Source organism: Buteo buteo, chromosome 2 (genome assembly GCF_964188355.1).
Source record: "Buteo buteo chromosome 2, bButBut1.hap1.1, whole genome shotgun sequence".
NCBI classification, from domain to species: domain Eukaryota; kingdom Metazoa; phylum Chordata; class Aves; order Accipitriformes; family Accipitridae; genus Buteo; species Buteo buteo.
In genome coordinates, this window is record NC_134172.1 from 18,658,903 (window position 1) to 18,683,660 (window position 24,758).

Here is a 24,758-nt window from a genome sequence, read left to right on the forward strand (position 1 = left end):
CTGTGCTCATTTCTTCTTTGCATGTAGCAAGAAGCTTTTGAATGAGAAAAATAAGTTAGACCTCAAGGACTTACCCCCAAACCAGATCACTCAATATAGATTTTAGTGACTTCAAAAGAGAAAAGTTTTTTTGCTTTTGTTTCTAAATGCAGGTTCACATTATCTAGCGGGAAAGTTCCCATTCAAGTCCAACTACTGAAGCAGTGATTGAAAAAAAGGTCTAAATTTCTAGGGAGAACATTCCCTAAGAATCTAATTACAGAGTGCAATTTTGCCATCATTCTTAAATTTATTTACAAGTTTAAATGTTTTATACACCTCAATTTACATAGTCGGGAACTTGTTATTACATTTTATAGCAATTTACAGTGAATAAAAAGAAAACCAATATGCATAATTAAAATTAACCTTTATTACTCCAAAAACAGATGCCAAATATGCAGTATATTTATGTTTCTGTTGGCATATTCCTAGAATGCATGTACAACTGTAACTAGTCAGCCTAGACATTTGGTATACTGTTTTATAACATTTGGCAGTTCTCCCACACTGCACTGGGATGTCACTATAGTAAGCTGACAAAAATAGGCAAACAGAAAATTACCCTGATTTTGAAAGAAAAAAAATGCACGTGCTCTTACTAAAAAACTAGGTTATAATCAAGCATTACACTCAGAAAATTCTAAAATACCATGTTACTTCTAGTTTTAAGTGTAGCTACCAATTTCCATTCACATTTATTGGCACCAGCCCAACTATTTTAATGTCCAAGTATGGTAACTTTCAACATTAATATGCTAATAAAGGCCCTCTCTGCAACAGAAGTTTATAGTCCCAAGAGTCTACAATTAATTGTGCAGAAAGATTATGATCAAGATGTGTTATTCCTAAAAACCAGTTCCATGAGATCAAAAGAATACTGGCATATAATAGCTAGCAATTACTTCCACTTGAGTGGAAACTGCTTTTCTTTTTTTCAAAAACTTCTTATCTTAGAATTTCCAGAGGTATCTGTACGGGTTGAAAGAAAAGCTTTTATTTCCCTACTTCTACTGTAGAACAGAACTGGGAATGTTATTTGAAACAACACGTGCTTCAAACATTTTCTGAACTACTCTTTAGCGAGCAACATTGCCCTCTTTGAAGAGATTATTTGTTGGATTATCAAACGCCCATACATAGTATTAGTAGAAACTAGTTCTGTAGAATCTCCAGCAGTGTAAAAGCACTGTCAAAGCACTGTTATCCATCTACTGCAGTAATAAAAATTCTAAGAATCTTGTCAGCAGCACATCAGAGGTTACAGGTATTTCTCTTATCCCTGCCACAGTTCTGCCCAAAACATGGTCCAAAGAGGCTTAGACATGTTTAGCCTGTTATTTTTGCATTAAAATTTCTCTCCCAGCCATACATGTGTGTATTTTAACCCCAAGAGCACTGAAAACACAATCGCTAATGTTTTTGTCTAACATGGAGCTCCCACAACTCACTTTGAGATGCACTGTGTAGCCGCTTCATTCTTAGAGATGTTTTGTTACATTTCTAAAGAAGTCTTCTTTAAAAGTGATCTCTAGCCTCAAACAGAGCATGAGCATTAGACTACATACTATGGTTTTGCAAATCTATCTGTCACTATCCATAAAACATTCCATAGCACATATTGTGGGGTTATCACTTCAAACACACATGTAGCAGCATGACCCAGGAAGCTATGCCAAAACACACCAGCATATCTGTATGTTTTTCTTCTCAGCTTCAACACATTTGACTGAACCAAAATGGTGACTTCAACCCTGAGATTTATCCTTCTGAATAACTTCTTGTGGGAAGAGTATAGGGAGCAGAGGATGAGGAACTTGCTTTATTTTGTGTGTCTTACTCTGATGAGACACAACAAATAGATGAGTAACAGAAGCTCACAAGAGACAGAATAATATTAAAGTGTCACTAATGCCATACACACATCAGGAAGGGAAAAAAGGCTATGCTGCATAAGACTACTGCATTGCTAGATGTACATTCTTCAAATTACCAGTTACTGTATCCCAGAAGTTATCATCTTACTTCTAGTTTTTTTCCCTCTAGAACAATTTGTATTTCTTTGGCATCCAAAGTCTCATATTTCAATAAAGCTTCTGCTAAATTCTTGTGTTCTTTTGCATGAGTCTTCAGGATGTTCTTTGCTCGCTCATATGAGTCCTAGTATTAAAAAAAGGTGGAAGGAGATGTTAAGACTTTAGAACAAAAAAGCCAGCAAGATTCCACTTTAAAAATTGTTTCCAGGTAAATACAGCTTGAAAAAAAAAAAAATTTTAAGTGGTGCCTTACATTTAATAGCTAGCACAGCTCCTTTCTCATGAAGATTTAAAATCTAGCTGGCATAATTAATAAAACAAAACCAAAAACAAACAACAAAAAAAACCCACAAAACAAAAAAAAACAAAAAAAAAAACCAAACAAAAACTACCCTTTATGCCACCTTTGCATTTTGCAGAAGTAGGACTAAAAATAAAATAAAATCCTGAGACAAACCTTAGTATTTTTACATATGACTTAGAAAAGACTTACTAGATTTAGAAATTTGCTGATTAAATATATTTGATTTTACATTATGAGCAGTGTTACAGCATTCAAGGAATGTTCCTCACATAAGCTTTTTAAAAGTTTATAAAACTCTCAAAGTATTATGTACTTTTAGAAAGCTGAAAGCTACCCAAGAAGTTACCAGTTGCCGCAAGTAGGTGCACACTGCCAGCATTACCAGCTTCAACTTTTAGTTCTACATAGACAGTTCTTACATGACCAAGTCAGTTCAAAAAGTGTTAATTGTTTAAGTGTTATGATATAAATAATTCTCCTGCCTGTACCAAACTAATTCAGATTACCAGAACAGTGATCTAGAAGTTCTGTGATTATTGAGTATTACAAATTTTCCTAAGCATCAGATGCTGATCACTGTGAGGAAAAGGATACTTGAAAAGGCAACTCTCTGATCTGGTATGGCCATTCCTGTGATTCTGTACAAAATTATTTAGCTGCAAGTTACAAAATATTGGAGTAACACAAAACATTCACATCTGTTCTAAAACAATTTATAGCCATACTTTTTTTTCCTATGAACTGAATAGGCAAAATACAAATCGTGGCAAAACGCAAGAGGTAGTGTTAAAGAATACATTAAAGAACCCAACACTACCAATGTGTTTCCCACTACTTGTGCATGACAATCACCAAAAAGTTTTCATATGCAGAGATTCAAAGTTGCAGCTACATTAAATACTTGGGAATACTTCCATCCACCTGTGTATTTTCACCAGTGTACATTAGCAAACTGAATAATCAAGTATGCTGATGCTCAACTCATCTCAAAATAAGTGTATCAGAGTGGAGGGGAAGAAAATCTTACCCGTAGAAGTGTTCTTACTTCCTGTTCAATTGCAGACTGAGTTTCAGGGCTAACTTTCCCTGTATCGGTATAGGTCATAACACCAAGCTAAACAACAACAAAAAAATATCTTGTCATTGTTGCAGTACACATAAAACACTAAGAAATTCATCACCTATTACTTCTGTATGCAAACAAATAAAATCATTAATCAAATGCTTGCCAAAGTGCTTGCAACAGAAGCAAAACAAGAAGCATATTCATCAACTATGTAAGTCACTGCAAAGTCCTATTTCAACAGGTCACAGTATAGATCCTGATTAAGCATTTTCTTATTTAAAAAAACAAAACAAAATCCCTAGACTACTAACACTTGATGGGTAATAAAGATGACTAAAGAAGTTTCTTCAGAAATCTAGAAAATTCAACGTTGTCATCCACCCCCCCTCTTAAAACCCACGATTATCCTCAATTCCAAAATGCTTGGTTTTATTATAAACTTTTTCTGCAGACATTAGTAACTTTCAAGGTAATTTTGAGGTGAAGATCTTGCAAGTTAGTTTTTAAACTGTCAAATATACGTGTTTTCTAGTTGAGTTCTCTATAGTAGGGCCAGTCATAAGGCTTACTTTCTTTTTTGCCAGAACTACTTAGTCTCCGTGATCACTGACAGCCAAATAGGCATTTAGTTACAGAACAGAACATTTCTTTGTACCATATAAATATTTAAGGATTGATGATACTACCTTTTCACTCATTCCAAACCTAGTCACCATCAGTTTTGCAATTTTAGTAGCGTTGTCAAAATCACTGGAAGCACCTAGATAGCAAACAGATTTAAATTGTTATTGAAACCAAGTTAAACATGCCAGTCCATAAGCTTTGATCAAAAATTCTTTTAACTACCAATCAGCTGACCTGTTGTGATGTGATCACTTCCAAATATGAGTTCTTCCGCTACTCTTCCTCCCATACAGACATCCATCTGTGCAAGCAACTGGGATCTAGTTTCACTCCATCTGTCATTTTCTGGGAGCAAAGATACCTGTGAGATACAGAACTGTGGTCAGGTAACAATAAACAGAAGAAATACTGAAATAATCTAAATAATATTCTTGTTTACATCCAAAGCAGATATAAAGGCTTTTATGCAACAATGTAAATGCTCTGGGCCTCCTCCTAGTCTACACACTCATCAGATTTGCTTGGAGGTGCTTAGTCTACCAGGTGAAATAGCCTCCTACAGGCCATGAGCACCACATAAAATTAAGCAACTTAAACCTACCACCAGAAGAAACAGAACAATCTAGTCTATCCATTTATCCTTATTCCCTACACTTGTACTAAGCACAAGTCAACTTGCCCAGAGGATTCAGGCCAATGATTTTCTTTAACTGAACACATTAATTTGGATAAAGCTCAACAGAAACAGACAAAGTAGAAATATTTTTCTGTTCAAATGCTTGGCAGCTAAAGGCAGAATAGAAAAACTTCGGGATATCTGTGCTAGAAACAAGGTAGGTAACTGATGCATATGCGATTTTATTTCAAATTGAAGGAAGAAAGCTTTCTATCACACAGAAAAGATGACCAGCAAGTTTTCCAAGAGATTGCTCATGAATATTTCACATACTACAATATGCATTAATGTAATTACAACAAATAGCATTGTTCGCAAAGTCCTCAACAACACTAACCCAACATAAAGTTCTAGAAATACTCACATGTCCAAGTGTTGTTCCTCGTGTCATGATTGTAGCCTTGTTGATCGGCATTGCATCCTTAGTATAATATGCAATGATAGCATGTCCAGATTCATGGTAAGCAGTGATGGTTTTGTTCTTCTCATCAATTTCTACACTTCTACGTTCAGGTCCTTAAACAGAGGAACATTAAATAAACTTTTTGTACAGCTGACCACCACAATCCACACATTACGTACACTCAAACAGAGCATAAAGTTGCTGAGGAACAGCATGCAAACAAAATTAACACACACTCATTAAGTGCAAAATGTTTACACATAGGATTTTAATGTCTAAAATGGACCTCAATATACTCTACAGACAGGTTGCTTTTAATGGAATAGATTTAAAATGCAGTCTGAGTATCTGAGAAAATTCCATTTCTTCTCTCCTATATGAACAGACCAGATTTTTAGTGTCTATGTCTCAGGTGTTTAAGTTTTGTGTTATGACATGACAAGTTAAACAGAAGTTCCAAGTTTCTGGTTGTTTATTCTGTCCTTTCCTTTAGGAATAAGTAAGGGAATGGTAAGATATCAAGCCTGTGTCTTCCTCTAGGTTGAAGTACAACATGCAGTGTTAAAGAATGTATTCCATACTAGATTTTACATAATACTCTCCAGTCTCCAAAGGTTCTATTCAGAATTAACTAACAGGAGACTTATTTGTTCTAAAAAAAAAAAAACAAACAAATAAAACCCACCCAAAAAAACAATAAACCAAAACCCAACAGCATAAAAATTTCTTTCTCTATGAAAGTCTTAATCACACAAAAAAAACCCTGTGTACTGCAACATATATGTATGTCTTTTGTATAAAATCGTACCCATTAGAATTTTGTCCTTGGAGAATTCTAGTTCTTTCATGGTTACCATATCTTTTCCATCAACAGCTGCCTTTAAGGCAGCTTGATTTACAAGATTCTCAAGCTCTGCTCCAGAAAATCCTACTGTGCCTCGTGCAATTATTTCTGGATCAACAGCTGAGGGGAAAAACAAACTTGTCATTAGGGTCCATGTTATCCTGAAAAAGCTTGTAACATGAAGAAACATCAAGAAAAGACTGAATTACAACCAAGAATCATGTTCTACTAGAAATAATGCATCAAACAAAAACTTTTCAGCTTTAGAAGAAGTGAAGCCTAATTCTTAAGACACTCTGAACTGTTGGGGACTAGAAAGAAACACTGCCTCAGGAAACTGTCGTAACACTACATACTGAACAATTTTTTGTGTTCTTTACTGAGACACACGGTAAACCCACAATTGCTGATGCCATAAAGGACTAATACATGAGTGGGCTGATCCAGGATAAAAACTGTTACATAAAAAGGTATTACAGTAAAGTATTTACTTACATGGGTCATACTTTATTTTATTAAGGTACCACTTCAGAATTTCTGTACGACCTCTTACATCAGGCTTGGGAACAGTAACTTGCATATCAAAGCGACCAGGACGTATTAAAGCACTAAGGGAAAAGACAATTTAATACATCAACTTAAAATGCTGCAGTAAACTGTTACTAACATATACAAGGAACAAAAATCCATCTGATATTTCTAAAGACATCTACATAGACTATGTCTGGTGTACAGATACAAAGAATACATTTTCTTATCTGTTTGTAAAAAGACAGATGAAAGATGTTTATTACCAACCCTTTTTAAAGGTTTTTTTTGCATTTGAAAATTTGTATTGCGAACAAGGAATGCAGCTGGTCAATTTAAGCAGAAAAACTTCTAGAAATTTTAGATGCTTAGAAGCATGTTAATTATTTCTCCGTATTTCACTCAACCACCTTTTAAATGCCATAACTGGTCAATACATATTCTTTTTGAGAGAGGGAAAAACGCCAGCTATAATGCTGTAATACTTGAAGATTATCACAAGCAACTTCGTTGTTGTTGCAGGGTGGGTTTTTTTGTTGTTTCTTTGTTTTTTAATACATGCTCTGTAAAAACGATCAATACAATATACTCACTTATCTAATGCTTCAGGGAAGTTTGTTGCACCAATAATAACAACACCTTCATTAGGTTTAAAGCTGGATGGAAAAAAAAAAAAAAGGGTGAAATTGGGGGTTTTGGGGGGGGGAGGAGACAGAATTTACACCTTTTTTTGTCAATAACTACTTCTATTTCTTATTTCAGACTACCTCAACTGGCTAGTCAAAAACAAGCTATCAAACTATAATGTTATCCAAGAATGACCACGTTTAACCCAGCAACTGGTTAAAAACATGCCCTGATTTCACAGTTGAACTTCTTTAGATACATAGCCAGCCTAAAAAAATTGAGAAATTATTTAAAATAATTGCAGCTATTGTACTACTACAACTCAGAAGCTTCTACATTCTTTACACTAAGGCCATTAATGCTACTGTTGGCAGTACTAAAAAGTGGTCATAAAAGCATCTGAAATGTGTACCCTTAAAAGCATTGCAAAAAAATAATTAAAAACATCAAAGCTGTAAAGGAAGAAAAATTCACCCAAATATTCAAAATACCAGTCAGTCAAGCACCTTCTGTGCCCTCAGAATCCATATACTTACCCATCCATTTCAGCAAGAAGTTGATTAATGGTCTGTCTTGAATACGGATGCATTGGAGATTCAATTCTCTTGCCACCAACAGAGTCCAACTCATCAATAAATATAACGCATGGTGCATTTGCTTTTGCTTCCCCTGACAAAACAAAAATAGCAAGACACTTCAACCACACAAAGGAACAGACAGTGTATCATGTAATTTTGGATTCTACTATTTCTATTACTCTTGGATTATAAAGTGTTCTATGAGACATCACCAGAACTGTCTTGATTTTAGCCTAAAAAAAATGAAATATATATTTGAAATGAAGCGATACAAAAAGAGAAGCAAGTTTCTTCATCTCCACTTACCGTGCTACAAGAAATTACTGACAAAATAGATTAAGAAATTTGTTGTATTTTGTATCAACTCCCTACAACAGTTTATTTTATAGGCTTGGGCAGACAACATTCACTTATTAAAAATAATATGAAATGTGACAGGTCTAAATGCTAACTTATTTTAATAGAATCTGCTTGTTATTTAACAGTGAAGACCTCACCCTCACGTTTACAGGTATTGAAAACAGAAAATAAAAACGCAATAATAAGCTTTAAGACCTTCAACAGGTACATGCATACCAGGATGCAACTCATCTCACCCAGCTAGACATACCTGTAACATTGATATTAATGTACAAGTCAGTCATCTAAACTTCCATAGTCAACAGAAAGAAAAGCACATTTTAAGGTACAACATGTGTTACATTTTGCATCCCTTCCACATGAAGCAAGTCACATTTCTCCTACAAATGCAAACTACTTTCTACGTTGTATATGCCTGACACTATCAATCTTCCATTTAAGAGAGAAGTGGAATTCCCTCCTCTCCTGATAATACTTATTTGCATACTTAAAATAGAAAGCCTCTTCTGTGAAAGTTATCAATCTAAACACTAATTTTAAAAGTTTCATTATAATGCCCTGGGCCTGTTGATGGGTGTGAGAAAGGAAATCTCATCTTAGTGCTACACTGTGATGCTGTAAAGCTCTAATTCAGATTTTAAAAAATTATGAAAATATGAGGGAAATAATTGAGAAAGTTAATGCTATTTTTTATCCTAAATTTACAATTTCAAATTTACAATAATTTACATATGACTAAGTAAACTACAATTTAAAATACTCCATTTAGTTTATAGGACATGACATTTCTAATTAAATTACTTCTCGCTGGGAATGTTGTAACATCAGTTATAACTTTTGCTATAATTTCATCTCATAACTAGCAAGATTCTACAGTTAATTGATGCTCACAGAATTCTGAGATTTACCTACACAGTTAAAAGTTTTATTTATTAGCCTCATACGCTACTACTTTCCAGTAACCAGAACTGTACCTAATCAAACCTTTTAAACAACACTGAATACTTAATCTCGCATGTGAAAAGATTTCAAAATCACAAATATTTAACTTACTGAATAGGCTTCGGATGCGACTAGCTCCTACACCAACAAACATCTCATCAAACTCTGATCCAGACGCATAATAAAATGGAACATCAGCTTCACCCGCTACAGCCCGTGCAAGAAGAGTTTTACCAGTACCAGGTGGTCCAACTAAAAGAATACCTATAAAGACAAACAAAAAAAACCAAACAACAAAAACACTAAGCCCACATATTACACAGGTATCATTTCTTCCATGCATTAGAAGAAACAATTTACACTTGGCGTCAAAAAGCTGTTAACATCCCATTTCAGATACTGCTCCTTACTTGCAGTCTGAAGAAGCTTCCTATAACAGATCTAGATACACTCTAATATGTATTTAAACAACAAAGACCTGCAAGACTATCTGTTTCTACAGAAGCCTGAAGTATTCTACGAAATCACGTTGAGTTTAGCAGCTGAATCCCTAACAGTGTCTTCCTCAAACTGACATTTTCCTAGCCATTTCTGAACTTTTTTTTTTTTTTTTTAATTAAATGATTCCAAGTAATTGTCTTTAAACAGTGTAGAGCACTAACAGGAAAGAGACTTAGCAGGTTTACATATTTCAGATTCATTTGACCTTCTACTATGATTAAGCTTAATCATTCTTTTAAATGAAAACATTTGTTTCTGAACTGTCTATAAAGCAGTTAGGAAGCACTAAAGGTGCTGAAAGCCACAAGGAAGAAATAAAGGCCTTTTAAGAGTTCAGTTACATAAAACCCCCTGCCTTTCAAGATAAAGACATACTATATATTAGTTTAATAACTAAAGAAGGTACAGTAAGTTTTGTCTAACCCCATCATATTCATTTGCATAATACAGGTTCTTTTTTGGACATTTTTGCATTATCTTAGGCAAGTTCTCAAGACTAAACTTACGCATCTTTCTCAGATGAGAAAAGGTATAACAGAATTAAAAGAACTGGTGATAGGAAGCTATTAACTTTAAAATAAAGATATCCTTATAGAGACAGTTAAAGGAGCAGTGGGGGGGAAAGGGAAGACAGACCTGAAAACCTCTGAGCTACATAAAGTACTACTCAAAAAGGCATTAACACCAATTATACATAATTTTATCAGTAAGTAATTTTTTAATACTATGTTACATTCAGTGACAAAGCAAGAGTCTTTGTAGTTCAGTACATTATCTCTAAAAGGTTGCTTGGGACTTCAAAGAAATACTGATTCTTAACCCTCTAAATAAGGCTGCTAACAATTATAAACAGAGGTTTGATTTTTGAAAGGCTTTCTGCCTGGAATCTACAGTCCACTGCTTTGCACTGTCATAGCTTATTACCCCTAATGCTATTATTGAATTTCTACCAAATGTAAGATGTATCCAGGCACCTTTGCTTCTTCTCTCTGAATATCTCAGATACCTCAAATGCTCTGTGGGTATAGGCAGTAATGACCAATTTTTTAAACATGGGGAACTGAAGGTAAGACAGGAAGCATGCAACTTAACTACCGTCACCGCAACTCTTAAGTACCTCATTTAAGAGTATCCTTTAGTACAGAAGCTTTCACAACTCTCCTTGAAGACTCATTTGTTCCTCAAATATTTTAAACAAACAAGGAAATCCACTACCTATGCCTTACATTATTTCACTATTTTTCCCAGTTACAAACTAAATACAACAGTAGTATTTAGGCCCATTTTGGTTATATACTTTTTTTGATTCCCTAACTGAAGGAAAAATTATTCAGAAGCTAGGCTGTAAATTAGTCATTCAGTATAGAACAAAGCTACAAAGATAGCCATGGCTACATATGATTTTAACTTCTGCTGAGCAATGATTCTTACCTTTTGGAAGTTTACCTCCTAGTACAGTAAATTTATGCGGGTTTTTCAAGAATTCCACAACTTCTTGCAATTCCTGTTTAGCTTCTTCAACCTACACATTAAAAACATGCCACAAAATATAACTAAGCATTTATAAAATACTGCATCTTTTTTTGTAGGTGGGTTTTGTGTTAGAGACTAAGTCTCTAATTGTGTATTGACCAAAAATATACAACAGAAAGAAAAGATAAAAGTGTACAGAATTTGTGTGGATACTGAGTGTCCATTAGTTTAATTCAACCTATATCCTAGAATTGTTCACAGGAATCAGTAAACACTAAAGTTTATAGTACTGAAGGAATAACCGAACAGTTAAATACCAGATCTGACCAACAAGATAAATACAGAATCAAAAATTCTACATCAAGATACTAGTATAATTAGTTAAAAAGAGATTAATTGTATCTATTTGTCCAAGGGGAAGGAGAGGGGGAGGTCCTCATTTTGCCACTGACAGCCAAAGAACAGTTGAAAAAATAAAGCTATCTCATCAGCAGTGACATGCCCACTTCTTTCTGGGAAGCTCTGTATCTCCTGTCCTAATATCAGATATTCGAAAGAATAAGACAGAAACGATTAAATGGCATTACCATCTTCTTGTATTGGTCAACTTCTGCAAAAAATAAATTAACATGGATACTTATGGCCTGCCTTTTGCTATTCTAGCCTTTAAAAATGCGATTCAACAGGTCAAGAGTGCACCTTTTATAACGCATTAAATGCCACAAAGATATAAAACAGAACAATTGTGGTTAAAACTCTCCTTGATCTTGGAGCGATCAATATATATAAGGCTTCAGTTCATACAACGAAATTTCTTGAACAGAGTAAGAGATTCTTCAGGCTCACAATGATTAATTAAGCAAGAACCCACACACACTTTACTTTTGAACTTACCCCTTTTACATGTTCGAAGGTAACATTTTTCAACTGGATTGGATCAACTGCTGCATCAAAGATACTCGATGTTCGAAAGCGTACTAATAGCAAACAGCAGATGATAAACAACAAACTTACACATGAAGTCATTTCATTCCAAGACTGAACTTTGCACTTGAATGCATACCATTAAGCCACTAACTTTACACCTGCCCTTTTAAAAGGGCACGTTTCCATTTACAAGTGTCCAGCAAGAATATTTAAAAAAAAAATAAAATCTTTAAATATCTGCAATTAATTCAGTGATGCAAGAGCTTTTCAGTCATTTGTAGTACAGAAAACCCTGCATCCAAAAGCATATACACAAAGCCAGAAGTTCTCCCTCAGTGTTTCTGCACATACCCTAACTTTCTTGAGACCCAGGTGATAACAATTTAATTTGTGCTAAATCTGCTCGAAGAAACAACACAAGTGAAACAGCGCGGGGAAAAAAGTTAACTAACCAGCATCAGAAAAGGAACCTTTGCCAGGTAAAAACGATGAATATATAGCAAGATAAAAACAAAGAACGAAGAGAAAGAAAGAAAGCAAACGTGATCTTCTTAAGGAATCTGTAAAAGAAAACAAAAGAAGTTTTAGTACGGGCTGAAATAAACTACTTTCTGAAAGCAAAGACAAGATATGTGAACTAAAACAACTTACCAAGTGTTTTTTGCAGGAATACTTGTGCTTTCAAAAAGCCTTCTGCAAAACCAGTTTTAAAAGCATCCTGGTGTGCCTCTGGGATGTTTTTTGTTTTCATTAGCGTATCTAAGTTTTCAACATCAATTCTTCGCTTTCTCAGGATAAAGCCCTAAAATATTTTCCACAGCAGTGTTAGTATACACTAAGTTTTGATACATAGTTAACTTACTACCTGGCCAGCATGGGGAGAGGAGGGTAGCGGGGGAGGCATGTAATTCAGATGCTATGGGGTTAGTCAGGCGACATGGAGCAGTAGCTTGAGTGTGGAATCACAACAGCTCCAGCAGGGGCACCATGATTTTTGCTGAACAGGTCAGGTTCAGAGCCCTCCTGGATCCCAGTTCCAAACAGAAAACACAGCCTAAGGCAGATTTGTACACAGCTAGCTTTGTACACTGGATTCAGTGGGAGGTATTAGCTTAAGCATTTTGCACCATGAAATCAACTTAAATTATTCCCAAATGCAAAATATCTTTTAAGTATAGTTTTGACAGAGCTTGATCAAATGCATCTCATATGCCCTGCCAAATTTAAGAGTAGCACTGCATGGAGCTAGCTCTGGTTTATCTTCATCCACTGTATACCTAGTCCACAGATGAAATAAACCACATATGCTTAGAAGGGGAGAGTTCAAAGCTAATTTACAAACACAACAAGATCAAATGCTTTAATTAGCCTGACTTCTGTACAACCAATTAGAAGCAAACAGTACCTAGGTTAACTTGGTTAAGTGCTTTGCTACCCCAAGCCTAGATAGTTATCTGCTGAATTAAAAGTATGTAAGTAAGTTTGTAACCCATAAAAATACCAAGTTTAAATTTTTTGTATCTTAAAAATATACTAGTCACAAGTCAATCTATTCTTAAAACATCAATCACATGCTGAACTGCTTGAAAAAATACACATTCTTCTATGTTAAACTAGCTGTATTTCTGTTTAAACAAATACTTCATTTGACTCCAAGCTGTTTTTAACAAAGCCACACAAACGGAACATGAAGTTTTATTTCTAGAGTTTAGAGCCATTTTACTCTGAAACTACTCTCCTAAAAAATTCAAATGATCTTTGTATCGAGATATAAGAAGCAAATCTGTGTATTAGTAAGAAAAACAGTATGTTATCATTAGGTCAAGTTTTAGAATTAAGAATTTTTTTCACGCTAGTGAAACAAAACACCCTTGGTAAATTGCGAAGATTCATTCAAGAGAAAGAGATAATCTGAATAAGCCCAAAACAACTTCATAATGTTACCCATATTTACCTTCAAAAGTGAAGAAAGTGAATTTTTTGTTTCTGTGAATTGTTCAGATGTTGACTGCAGACGTCTTGCTCTCGATCTCAAAGTCTTAAAGTTCCGTGATTGTATGTAAACTTATAGTAATAAAAAAGTTAAAAACAATCCATTACTATCACAAAAAAAAAAGGCCTAACAAATTTCAGAAACTATTATATGAAAACAACTATTGTGACTGAACTGAATATAACATTCCCAACATATCCACAGTAGAAACTGAAGAGAATTGCGAACAGCAATTTGTTTAAGATGCCTGACCAAAAAAGTTGTCCTGGTTTCAGCTGGGATAGAGTTAACTGTATTCCTAGTAGCTGGTACAGTGCTATGTTTTGAGTTCAGTATGCCAAGAATGTTGATAACACTGATGTTTTCAGTTGTTGCTAAGTAGTGTTTAGTCTAAAGTCAAGGATTTTTCAGCTTCTCATGCCCAGCCAGTGAGAAAGCTGAAGGGGCACAAGAAGTTGGCACAGGACACAGCCAGGACACCTGACCCAAACTGGCCAACGGGGAATTCCATACCATGGGACGTCACATCTAGTGTATAAACTGGGGCAAGTGGGGGCAGGGAATCGCTGCTCAGGGATTAACTGGGTGTTGATCAGCAGGTGGTGAGCAATTGCCCTGTGCATCATTTGTACATTCCAATCCTTTTATTATTGCTGTTGTCATTTTATTAGTGTTATCATTATCATTATTGTTTCTTCTTTTCTGTTCTATTAAACCATTCTTATCTCAACCCACAAGTTTTACTTCTTTTCCCGATTTTCTCCCCCATCCCACTGAGGGGGGTGGTGGGGTGGGGAGTGAGTGGCTGTGTAGTGCTTAGTTGCTGGCTGGGGTTAAACCACGACAAAGTAAAAACCAGAAAACTGTATGAAAGACAATTCTGGATCTATTAGTAATAAACTGGATGAATAAACCAATAAATTTGAGTACTGTGAATGGATCATGTAATCATGAACCATGTTTGTGATCTGAACTTGCAAGCAAACTACTTACTGTTTCATAATATATTTTAACAGAAAAATTTATGGCAAGAATAATCAGGAGTTCATGCTGTGCATTATAGATAATTGCCCAACCCTATCACCATCTCAGCTCAGGGAACAGAAGTGACAGCTTAATTAAATCCGGGCAGGCTGACAAACATGAAACATTCAGAAGCTAATCCGGAAGGATGGGAATTGAGGTTCCTGCTCTAAGTTTTGTCTAAAACCTCAGCTGATAAGGTGCCCAGAAGAGAACTGGAATGGCTTAGGTGTGCTGTTAACTTAGAAACTGACAAAAGAAATGAAACCATTTAAACACAGTGAGCTCATAGCACTATATGTCATCTTCTATCACATCAGGAATCTTGCAATGGAGATTTTATCACATAATTCACACAAGCCACTAATATTTATCTTCTTTCACTACTATGTTTTAAAATAATCACCAATAACCATCAACTATATAGCTTTAACTAAGCCTTCTGTCACAGAATAGCACCAGACAAAAGGAACTTCTGGAGATGATCTAGTTAAATCAACATCGGATCACGTAACTCTGGACCTCGTCCAGCTCAGTTTTGAAAATATCCAAGGACTGAGATACCACAACCTCTTCAGACAATCTGTTTCAGAACTTAGCCATTCTCACTGTGAAAATTTTTCAACAGGAATTCCCTTTGCTTTTACTTGTAATTGTTGCCTCTTCTTTGAGGTGTACAAGAGAGGGGTAACTCATATGGCTCCAATAGCAATTAGATCACTCCTTGCCTTCTCTTCTAACTTTAAAACCTCAGGTCCTTCAGCTTCCCCCGTGCATGCTCAAAAATCTGCACCCTTCCTTGTGGCCCATCACTAGGCTACCTCCATTTTGTCAGCACGGGATGCAAAACCAGACACAGTATCCAGATGTAGGATCAGAAGAACTGAACAGAGGAAAACACTTCAACTCCCTGAGCTCCTGATGATGTTCTTGCTAATGCAGCCCTGTTGTTAGCCATCATATATCCAGGAGTAGTTTAAACCAGTCACCAAATACCTTAGAAAGTTCATCTGGATGAATACTAGATTCAACATATTTATTGATTCAAAAGTAGTCAGTTCATCTATCATCTTTTAAGAATACAATCCACATCTTTGAACAAGATTCTATAATTACACCATGTTTACTAACAATTCTGGAAACACACTACTTAAATGCAAAAAAGCCTTCATGATTTAAAGTGTTAATACCAACATAAAGTTCCTCCTTGAAGTTTACCGGTATTTCCTGAGTGACACCTCTAAGACAAAAGTAAGAATACTTTCCCAGAATAAAAAGATACTATAGAGACTAAAACCACTGTAGTTTATTGTTTTATACCTGGCCAACACCGAACATCTGAACAGAAATTTCGGAGGGGATTAGGATGCTGTCTGTATAAACAAGATGAGCGCAAAGCACTGAAAATATCCACAAAACCTGTAAAAAGATACAGCAAAGTGTAAATACACCCTATATTAAATGGCAACTAAACATTACTTCTCACATAAGTTGTTTTTTCTTTCTTAAATATTAATTCCATTTTGCTACAGTCCTTCAGGCACTTGTAATTAAACAAATTAACCAGTGCCAGTACATAGATAGTTAACTTCTTTGCATTAACCTATGTCAGGCACTTTGCAATATACCAGAATTGTTTCTAATTAGAACTTCCAAAAAATATTCGTACCCAGAACCTTGAACTTGAAGCTGCATCTGGGAGGGAAAACTCTGCACATCTGTACTGAGCTGAATAAAGATATGTAGACTAGACAGGAATCCAAAGACTTTCATGAAGCTGAAGGACCAGCATTCAACCAATCATTCAGTTTGAAAGGCTTTAAAGAATAGATTGGTCATGGGCATTTTAAAACAGACTATGTATAACATATGAAAACATTTTAACCTATACTAAGTCTTAATTGTACAGTCCTCATGCAATACAGAAACAAGAATAAATAAATAAATAAAAGCATCACAATGAAAAAGTTATTAGCAGATACTATTTCAAGCATGCTATAGACTGCAAGACAAAAGGACTGTCATTTATCTGCTGTTTAGTTACAAAAGCTCAAAAAACTCATCCTCATTTAGCAGGTAAGACTTATTTAAGAAACATCAGAGACCGGGGCGGGGGGGGGGGGGGGAAGAGAGGCCAAGCCTACATATGCTCTCCTCCTCCACAGTAATTCAGAAGCTAATGTAATACAAAAAGGGTGGCGTTTCTTTATTTTACATAATCTGAGAAAGCTATTACATCAGCTAGATATATCTAGGACAGCAGAAAAGAACCTGAAAGTTCCTAGTAAATTTTTTGAAGTTATATGATTGTAATAACAGCTTACAAGCTAACAGCTGAAATACTGAGGAACTGTGGGAAGGAGAAAAAAGATTAGCTATTAATTCTATAGTGCTGTATATTCCACAGTCTTCTATAATACTGCATATTGGCTAATCTAATACAACATAATTATGAACACATTAGTTTAAAAAAAAAATACTCTCTTCACTTTATGCACAAGTATATGCACAGCATACATGTATCAATAGTAACAGTCATCCATAGCATGCAGTGTCACCTACAGCAAAAGTATGTTCTTGAAGATTTAGCACCTCCCTTGCCTGTGGCAGTTTTCCACCTATAACCTTGCCTTTTCAACTGTGAATGAAACAACCAGTCTGGTGACATGGCACATTAATCTATCAAAGCTCTGAAGCATTTGCAACTTCTTTCTTCACATTCAAGAAACTGCCTCTGGGTTAATTTCTTTATATTTCACATCGCAATACAATTTAATACTACTTCTCTAATAGTAGCCCTGACATATTACTCTTATGCTCTTTCTCCCAACTGCAATACTATACAGACAGTATCTCAAATGTCAGCTGTATGCTTCTTTTTCCAACACATTCTTGAACATCTACACTGGCCTTGCTTCCTGTGTTTTTGTCTAAACCCAACAAAACATCTTTAAGTGTAAAGAACCACTCCTGGTTTACTTCAGCAATGAAATACTCTACATGGACTGTTAACAGTTTGCCACCCTGAATTCCTTTCTAATTAATGTCCTCCTGTAATGGTTGCTTCAAGCAAAAAAGGAATAACTTAATGTAAACCAGAGATGTTCATAACTGTTACATTAGGAGATTAGCAAAATCTAATTTCTTCTATTTGGTGAAACAAACTGGTGAAAAAATTCACAGCAAGAGACAATGCACTTGTTGTACAGCTGAGTTCAGACAAGTTTAATAGCAGCCAAATTCAAATTTGAATTTGAAGAAACAATTCCAAAATCTGGGTTGAATTTTCTAAAATTCCCAAGATTCAAAAGCACTACTCTAGAGACAACCTGTATACAATAAGTAGTACGTTAATACTCTTTTTATTAAAGAATTTTTTAAACTGAGTTATCTACAGCACAACAGATTAAACTAAAGAATAACTGTGTTCACTTTTATAATCTAACTTATCAATTCTTATAAGCACTTTACTCTGAAACATACCATGCTTATTTTCAAAGAAGGACTCAGCAGAGATGTACGATGTATGCCACTGTGAAGAGACTTTGTTTTCTGCACCGTAGCCAGGAAGCAACCTGTTCACCAATTCTTTGAACTGGTTAGCTTTCAAATCAGACAATCCCAGATCTCTTAAATTAAATACAGACTGCAAAACAGAAATAAACATTCAAAATTTACTTAAGATTACCTTAGGGGAAAAAAAATTAAGAGTAACTGAGTTAACTTTTTGGCTCAATACAGCATCTATATTTCACAGTTCAGACCGAAATAAAAAATTTGTCAATGAAGAAAAATGAATGAAAGGACATGATTAAAGAATGAGTATTTGTTACTGTCAATGCAGAATAACTTTTCCATTTGCACACGTTGGTATTTCATTGTCACAGTATGTTTATGACAAGCATATTTTCTTCCCAATTCAGCCTTTTCAACACCTTCGTGCTCCCCAACTGAAGCAGGCACAGAAAAAAATGCAGTTTTCCAACTTTTTCTACTCTTTATGATAGAGCAAATGGAGAGTGCAAGGGGAAAAGACATACAGCAATAGCCACCCATTACATTTCATCCATGTTAGCCAACAGCAAAATCCTCCCAACCTCTTTCTTATTTGGCTAGTCTTCTTGCAGATAGTACAGATTTAGCAGCAGCACAAAGACTGGATATTTAGAAACTATACCCAGAGTTAAAAATCTTAAAAAAACACGAGCTGGGTAGACACACAATGGAAGGCAAAAATTTCTATGGGGAAAAGGGTAAGTACTAGGATTTGAGATTTCCTACAAAGCAAAGAAACTATGAAAAAAAACCAAGGAGGTAAGACACTTAAAATTACCAAAGAAGTAACCTTGATCAAAGTAATTTTAATCTTGTATTTTACAGATAGGAAAAAATCTTTCTATGGGAGAGTACATTTTAAAAATACGTATTGGTTTGGACCCTTTAAAATATCTATTAGCCTCTCAATACTGCTTCTGCAGTAACATTTTCTTAACCAAGATGTAAATATTCAATTCTAAATGTATTTGCACAGATACCTGATTCTTGATTGTTAGAACATTAAGCTTTACGTTGATATACTTTCAAGGTGAAACTAGATTTCCAATAAAAAGACATACATGAAAAATACTTGAATAAAATATCAAAAGAAGCATTTCTAGAACAGATTCCTAGATGCATCCAGAACACCACCGTATTCAAAGCGGATAGTTTAAAATGGATTTATTAAGTAAACAAAGTATTCTGTTTCAAAGGCTAGGGTAGATTGCTTCTGGACCACTTATACTCAAAATAAGTACTCATACATTTTTAAACTTAATTTGACTTCTACACATGGCTTAAAGGAGGAGATCAAGCCTTCCTACTTCAGTTTAATAATTGCTTGGAAAATTACTGAAATGCTAAGGGAAGGGAGAAGATTAAAAAATAATTTTAAAAAATAAAATTTAAAAATTTTAAACATTTTCTGTGACTCTTCAGAAGAGGGTACTACTTCCAAATACATATTAAACTTCGCAGCAAAGAGGCTTCACATTCTCAAATCATTATTTTTGCCATTCTAATAGTTCAACTTTATTCAATATTAAAACTGCAAGTACTACGGCAGTATTTCCCGATTTTAATATTTGAGCTTAACCTTTATTTAAGCTTAGGTTTATTACAGTCTAATGAACTTGCTTTAAGAACTTTCTTTAAAAGCACTTTAGAGAGACTTCTTTAATTGTTATTTTTATACTTTTGTCATGCTAGGAGGAAGCAAACAGGTGTATGATGAATTAGAGAGGAAACATTAAATATGAAAAACCCTCTGTATTTAAAGGAGACCAGATTCTCTTGCTGAGTAGAAAGACAAATGCAGAACTGAATAAATGAAACACACTTTTAGTTTCATTCAATAATCCACGTCTCTCACTGAAATCAAGTTATCACCAGAAGCAAATACAGAATCACAAAAAAAAACCCAACCCACAAAACCAAAACCAATGGAATTGCAACACAGGGATGATTAGTACAATCCATGCTAATTTCCAAAGTTCTGCAGTTAGAGAAAGACTCCATGTTTTTCCTCCCAAACATCTTCTGAAGTTAGAAAACTTGTTGTAAAAATGAGTTGAAAGAGAAGCAGCAAGATCTGATACTACTTTGCACTTCCTGTATTTTGATTTTCAGCGTGAAGAACAAAAAATACCTAATGATAATGAAAGATATTTTAATAGAAAAATAAGAAAACATTCAAGTATGCCATTTAATCTCTAAAAGCCCCTCAACGTATTTTAAGTTACAGTCAGTTTTCTCACAAAAAATAATGAAACAAACTTTGCTAAAACTCAGAGAGTGAAGACAGTAAGTGGTTTATTAACAGAGAAGTTATTGTTAATTTAGAGCAAGAAACATTAAGTTGAATGCGAAAACAAATCCCCTCCTCATCTGCAAACTGCTAACGAGACAAGTACTAGCTTTTTTCTTATTAATGAAATAGTGTATTTTCATAGAATCCTTACCGCCAAAGCACCGACTAACTGAAGTTCCGTCAAAAAGTTACATTCTATGTGTTAGCATTCTGTTTCGTTTAGTCACGTTACATTACTTTATAAAACAAGTCAAATATTAAATTAACTTAAACTGATATTACTCAGATTTAATTCAGTTAAAAGCAAACCACCACTTTTCCCAAAGGTTTTTAGTACCTCACTCTTCTGAGGATCATGCTCTGGGGAGGTGTCCCTCTGGACAGGCTGTATGGATGCTGTGCTGGCAGTAGTAGTGGAGCTTTTTGGTGAATGAAAGGCGTTGATAAGGTGACTCAGAGGAACAGTAGCCTTTGGGGGAAAAAATAATTAATCAGATAACGATTTAAGCTTGTTTAAACTATTTAAACATTTCTCCATTCGAAACCCTTACTTATAATTGCATATCTTGTACACTGCCTTTTAACTGAGGACTTCATAATAAACCGCATGAACTTAGCTTCAACACCACAGTGTTAGCTGATACCTCATTTAAAGATTGAGTTACAGGAAGATTTAAAGCTGATTTGAAGAAAAAAGACAGTTTAAGTATGCATGACAGATTAGAAGTTCACAAAGCTTGGAAAAAAAAAAAAGGCTATATTTCCTGATTTTCAAACATAAGCATGGTTTAAAGAAAATAATCTCTAGATTTGCAAATACAGAAGTAGGTACAGATCACCAACACTCAGCAGATGCAAAGACTGCCCTCAGTTTGTACTTAAGACAATGTTTACTTACAAAAAATAAAGAAATAGACAATTTCTTATAGAGTGTTCTCATCTGAAACAGCACGGAAACAAGATTGCTACTACACTTAATACTTCCCTCAGTATTTTTTTCAATTTTTTTTCTTTTTTTTTAATGTATCACTTGTTTGCTGTGTTAGATATGTGCTGTTGCAACCAGATGACAGAACAATAAGGATTGTTGCTGTCTTCTGACAAATATTACAAACTTAATCATTTCACGCAAATAAAACTGTGAAACAATGTTTTTCTGTTGTAGTCACCAAGCCCCCATCACAGTTCATTAACTTACATTCCGAATAGGTGTTTTTTCCCCACATTGCAATAAAAGACACAAAAAAGGAAACACAATCAACAGGGGGAGAAAGAGAAGAAAGACAATAGCAAACGACTTCTCCACTGAAAAGTCAGGAAGTTGACACCATCTCTTGAAATGTTTAAAACCTGTTTCTAGTTACTCTCATTCAGGAACTTTCTCTTCTTTGGAAGTGTTCACTTAAAAAAAATCCTGAGCCTGTCTTGGTGTCTGCCAAGACAAAACGAAGATCACCATTCTGATAAGACTTCACGACACAGCCACAGAAGAGAAGTAATGTTCTTTAAACAACATAAACAGAAAAAGAATGGTAAATGAGGTACTGTATTTAGTGGTAGGCCTTAATTTCAGACTTTAATATGAAATATTATAACATAGTAAATTCTAGATTATCCCTGAACAGATATCCAAGCAACAGATCTCATCAAGCTGGTTCCCCTTGAACCAACTTGAACAGAAAGCTCAGTGGCTGCTTTTGAATAGCATTGAATCATGAGGCTTTATCAACATCTTACTAATTCAGAGATCATCATTCTTAAGTACTACTGACACCTGTATTATTTTCCAAACAACAATTATTTTCATCTATAAAGTAATACTTTTATAACCTGAAACATCTATATTTTTCCTGTATTATGTAAATTATTTCCAAAAGTCTCCTTTATATTTTCTTCCTTGGAATCCCACTTTAGCAACATACCTAAGTATCAAACTGACATTCAGTCAATCCTGCAGTTCAGCAGCGCTCAGTCAGTTCAGTGACACCACCTCATGAATCAGTACAGAAGCCCAGGTACACCACATATCAGGGCTCCTCCTCTAGCACATGACTACGTCTATTGTGAATATATGGTACAAGTAATTCCTCCATCTCATTACACGTCACCAGGGAAGAGCTGGAGTGCAACTCTGGCTGCTGGAACGATACCTGACTGCACTACCTGATTAAGCCTCTGCCTATAAATGTCCTTCCACAAGAACTTCCATCTCTGTGTTGAACAGACAGAAGATCGAGAGACAATGCCGCGAGACATGAAAACTGCCTCAGAATTAATTGTCCAAAGTTATAATTAAACTCTGGGAGTTTGTGGTAAAACTATAAAGCCTCCAGAAGTCAAAGCCAGCACCCCAACCACTAATCAAGCTTTCCTCCTGCATTTCCCATTATGAAAAGGTGGAATGACACAGTCCTTAAAATATCATCTCGAGTTCTGTCATTTCACTACACTAACAAAAGCAATTAACACATTCTCCACATCTGGAAAGAACAATCAAATCCCACTGTGTAATAAGACTATCACGTACTCATCCCCCTAACACAAAACATAAAAATAAAACCACTGGTTCAGATCAAAGTCCATAAAACCCACTAGTCCTATCTGATAAAAGGTGCCTTGCCAACTGCATCCAGTTTGTTCTATGTAACAAATAATTGAGGGACTTTCCCCCCCTCTAACTCTTCTAATTTCCAAGTAATTTATCTGCGGTTTTCACAACAACCCGTGACAACTAACAGCACGGTTTAACTTTAGCTGTAATAACACCGCCCCCCCCCTTGCTTCTACTATAAAAACAGATACTAAAACGCGCCATCTCCAGGTTATTTCTTCATTTCCGATTTTACAAGCTTTTACTGGACTTTCCTTTCTCCTCCATTCACGTACTTTCTTCCTAGGTAAGACTCCTCGGCCACTGTAGCCCCCACCCGCTCCTCTCCCCACTGCCACACTCGATGGGTGCCCCCACACCTCCTCCGCTCACGCCCGGTCGACGCTCTCCAAAGCCCCAAAAACGTGGCAGCGGGATCTCGGCTCCTCCACCCGAGGCCCGCAACCCCCGCGCCTCCCGAGCGCCTCTGCCCAGCCCCGCTGCGTCTACCCGGACACGAAACGAGCCCCCGACGGCAGCCCGGTGGAGAGGGGGCCCCAAGCCGGCGAATTGCGCACTGCAACTGGCCGGGGCCGCCACTGGTGCGCTCCGCGAGCCCCCTCACCTGAGGCTGCACGGTTGAGAAGGAAAACATCCTTCACCGCGGGGGCGGCGGCGGCGGCGGCGACCACAGGCGCCTCTTCCGCTTCCCAGCCCAGACGTAGAAGCCGTGCCCGCCTGTCAGCCTCCGCCGCTCAGTCGCTGTGGTAGCCGCCGCCGCCGCCAGCAGGAGGGCCCCACGGCTCCACAATTCGGGAAAATGGCCGCCCCCTACAGCCGGCAGTGACCAGGCCCCAAGCTGCCCCGGAAGCGGCTGGCAATGGTAGAGCTTCCGGGTCGTCTCTCCCTTTCCCCCGCGCAGCCGCAGCCTCGCAAGCAGGTCGCATAGTAACCCCTGTTTTCCCGCGTTTCCCGACTACGCCGCGTGCGGGATCAAACCATCAGTTACAGGAGGAGGAGGAGGGGGGGGTGAGGGGCAAACCATCCTTTCGGACAGGCCCATCTGCAGGGGGAGCCGGCGGCCGGGCCGGGGCAGAGCCGGGCAGGGCGGCGGGGGCCGCCGGCACAGAAAGCAGCGGGGCTGGCGGGAAGAGGAGGAGGAGAAGGAGGAGGAGGAGTGTGGCGCGGCCAGGCCCCCAGGATGCCCAGGGCGAGAAGCAGGGAGGGCCCCGCGGGGTGCCCGCCAGGCCTGTCCCTGCCCGGCGGTATCACCCCCGGGGAGCGGCCGGAGCCGGGCTCCTCTCACGAGTGCCGGGAAGGGCCGGTTCCTGACAAAGGGCGGCGGCTGACGAAGGCTGGCGGCGGGGCCTGCAGTC

The 24,758-nt window shown here is 36.7% G+C and overlaps 1 protein-coding gene across 1 annotated transcript; it reads right to left on the minus strand.

Moving 5' to 3' along the window:
* Positions 1-392: 392 nt before the first annotated feature.
* YME1L1 (YME1 like 1 ATPase) lies at positions 393-24,204 on the minus strand. The gene is made up of 19 exons (XM_075047085.1): positions 24,008-24,204; positions 21,130-21,261; positions 18,428-18,590; positions 16,265-16,363; positions 13,883-13,992; positions 12,580-12,730; positions 12,381-12,488; positions 11,896-11,978; positions 10,960-11,050; positions 9,139-9,291; positions 7,684-7,816; positions 7,114-7,176; positions 6,488-6,600; positions 5,957-6,112; positions 5,110-5,261; positions 4,304-4,430; positions 4,132-4,205; positions 3,407-3,493; positions 393-2,199 (listed from the first exon to the last, which is right to left on the minus strand). The coding sequence occupies exons 1-19, from the start codon at positions 24,035-24,037 to the stop codon at positions 2,056-2,058; spliced, it is 2,169 nt and encodes a 722-aa protein (XP_074903186.1). The 5' UTR covers positions 24,038-24,204; the 3' UTR covers positions 393-2,055.
* Positions 24,205-24,758: the final 554 nt, after the last annotated feature.

What these genes read in the sequence shown, in the direction of transcription:
- YME1L1 (XM_075047085.1), bottom strand. Translation starts at nt 24,037, where the DNA reads ATGTTTTCCTTCTCAACCGTGCAGCCTCAG. An exon ending in AGGAGGTAAACTTCCAAAAG is followed by an intron (nt 9,292 to 10,959) that starts GTAAGAATCATT and finishes TTGTCTTTATAG; the next exon opens with GTATTCTTTTAGTTGGACCA. An exon ending in CAAGGACAAAATTCTAATGG is followed by an intron (nt 5,262 to 5,956) that starts GTACGATTTTAT and finishes CCTCTGTTTAAG; the next exon opens with GACCTGAACGTAGAAGTGTA.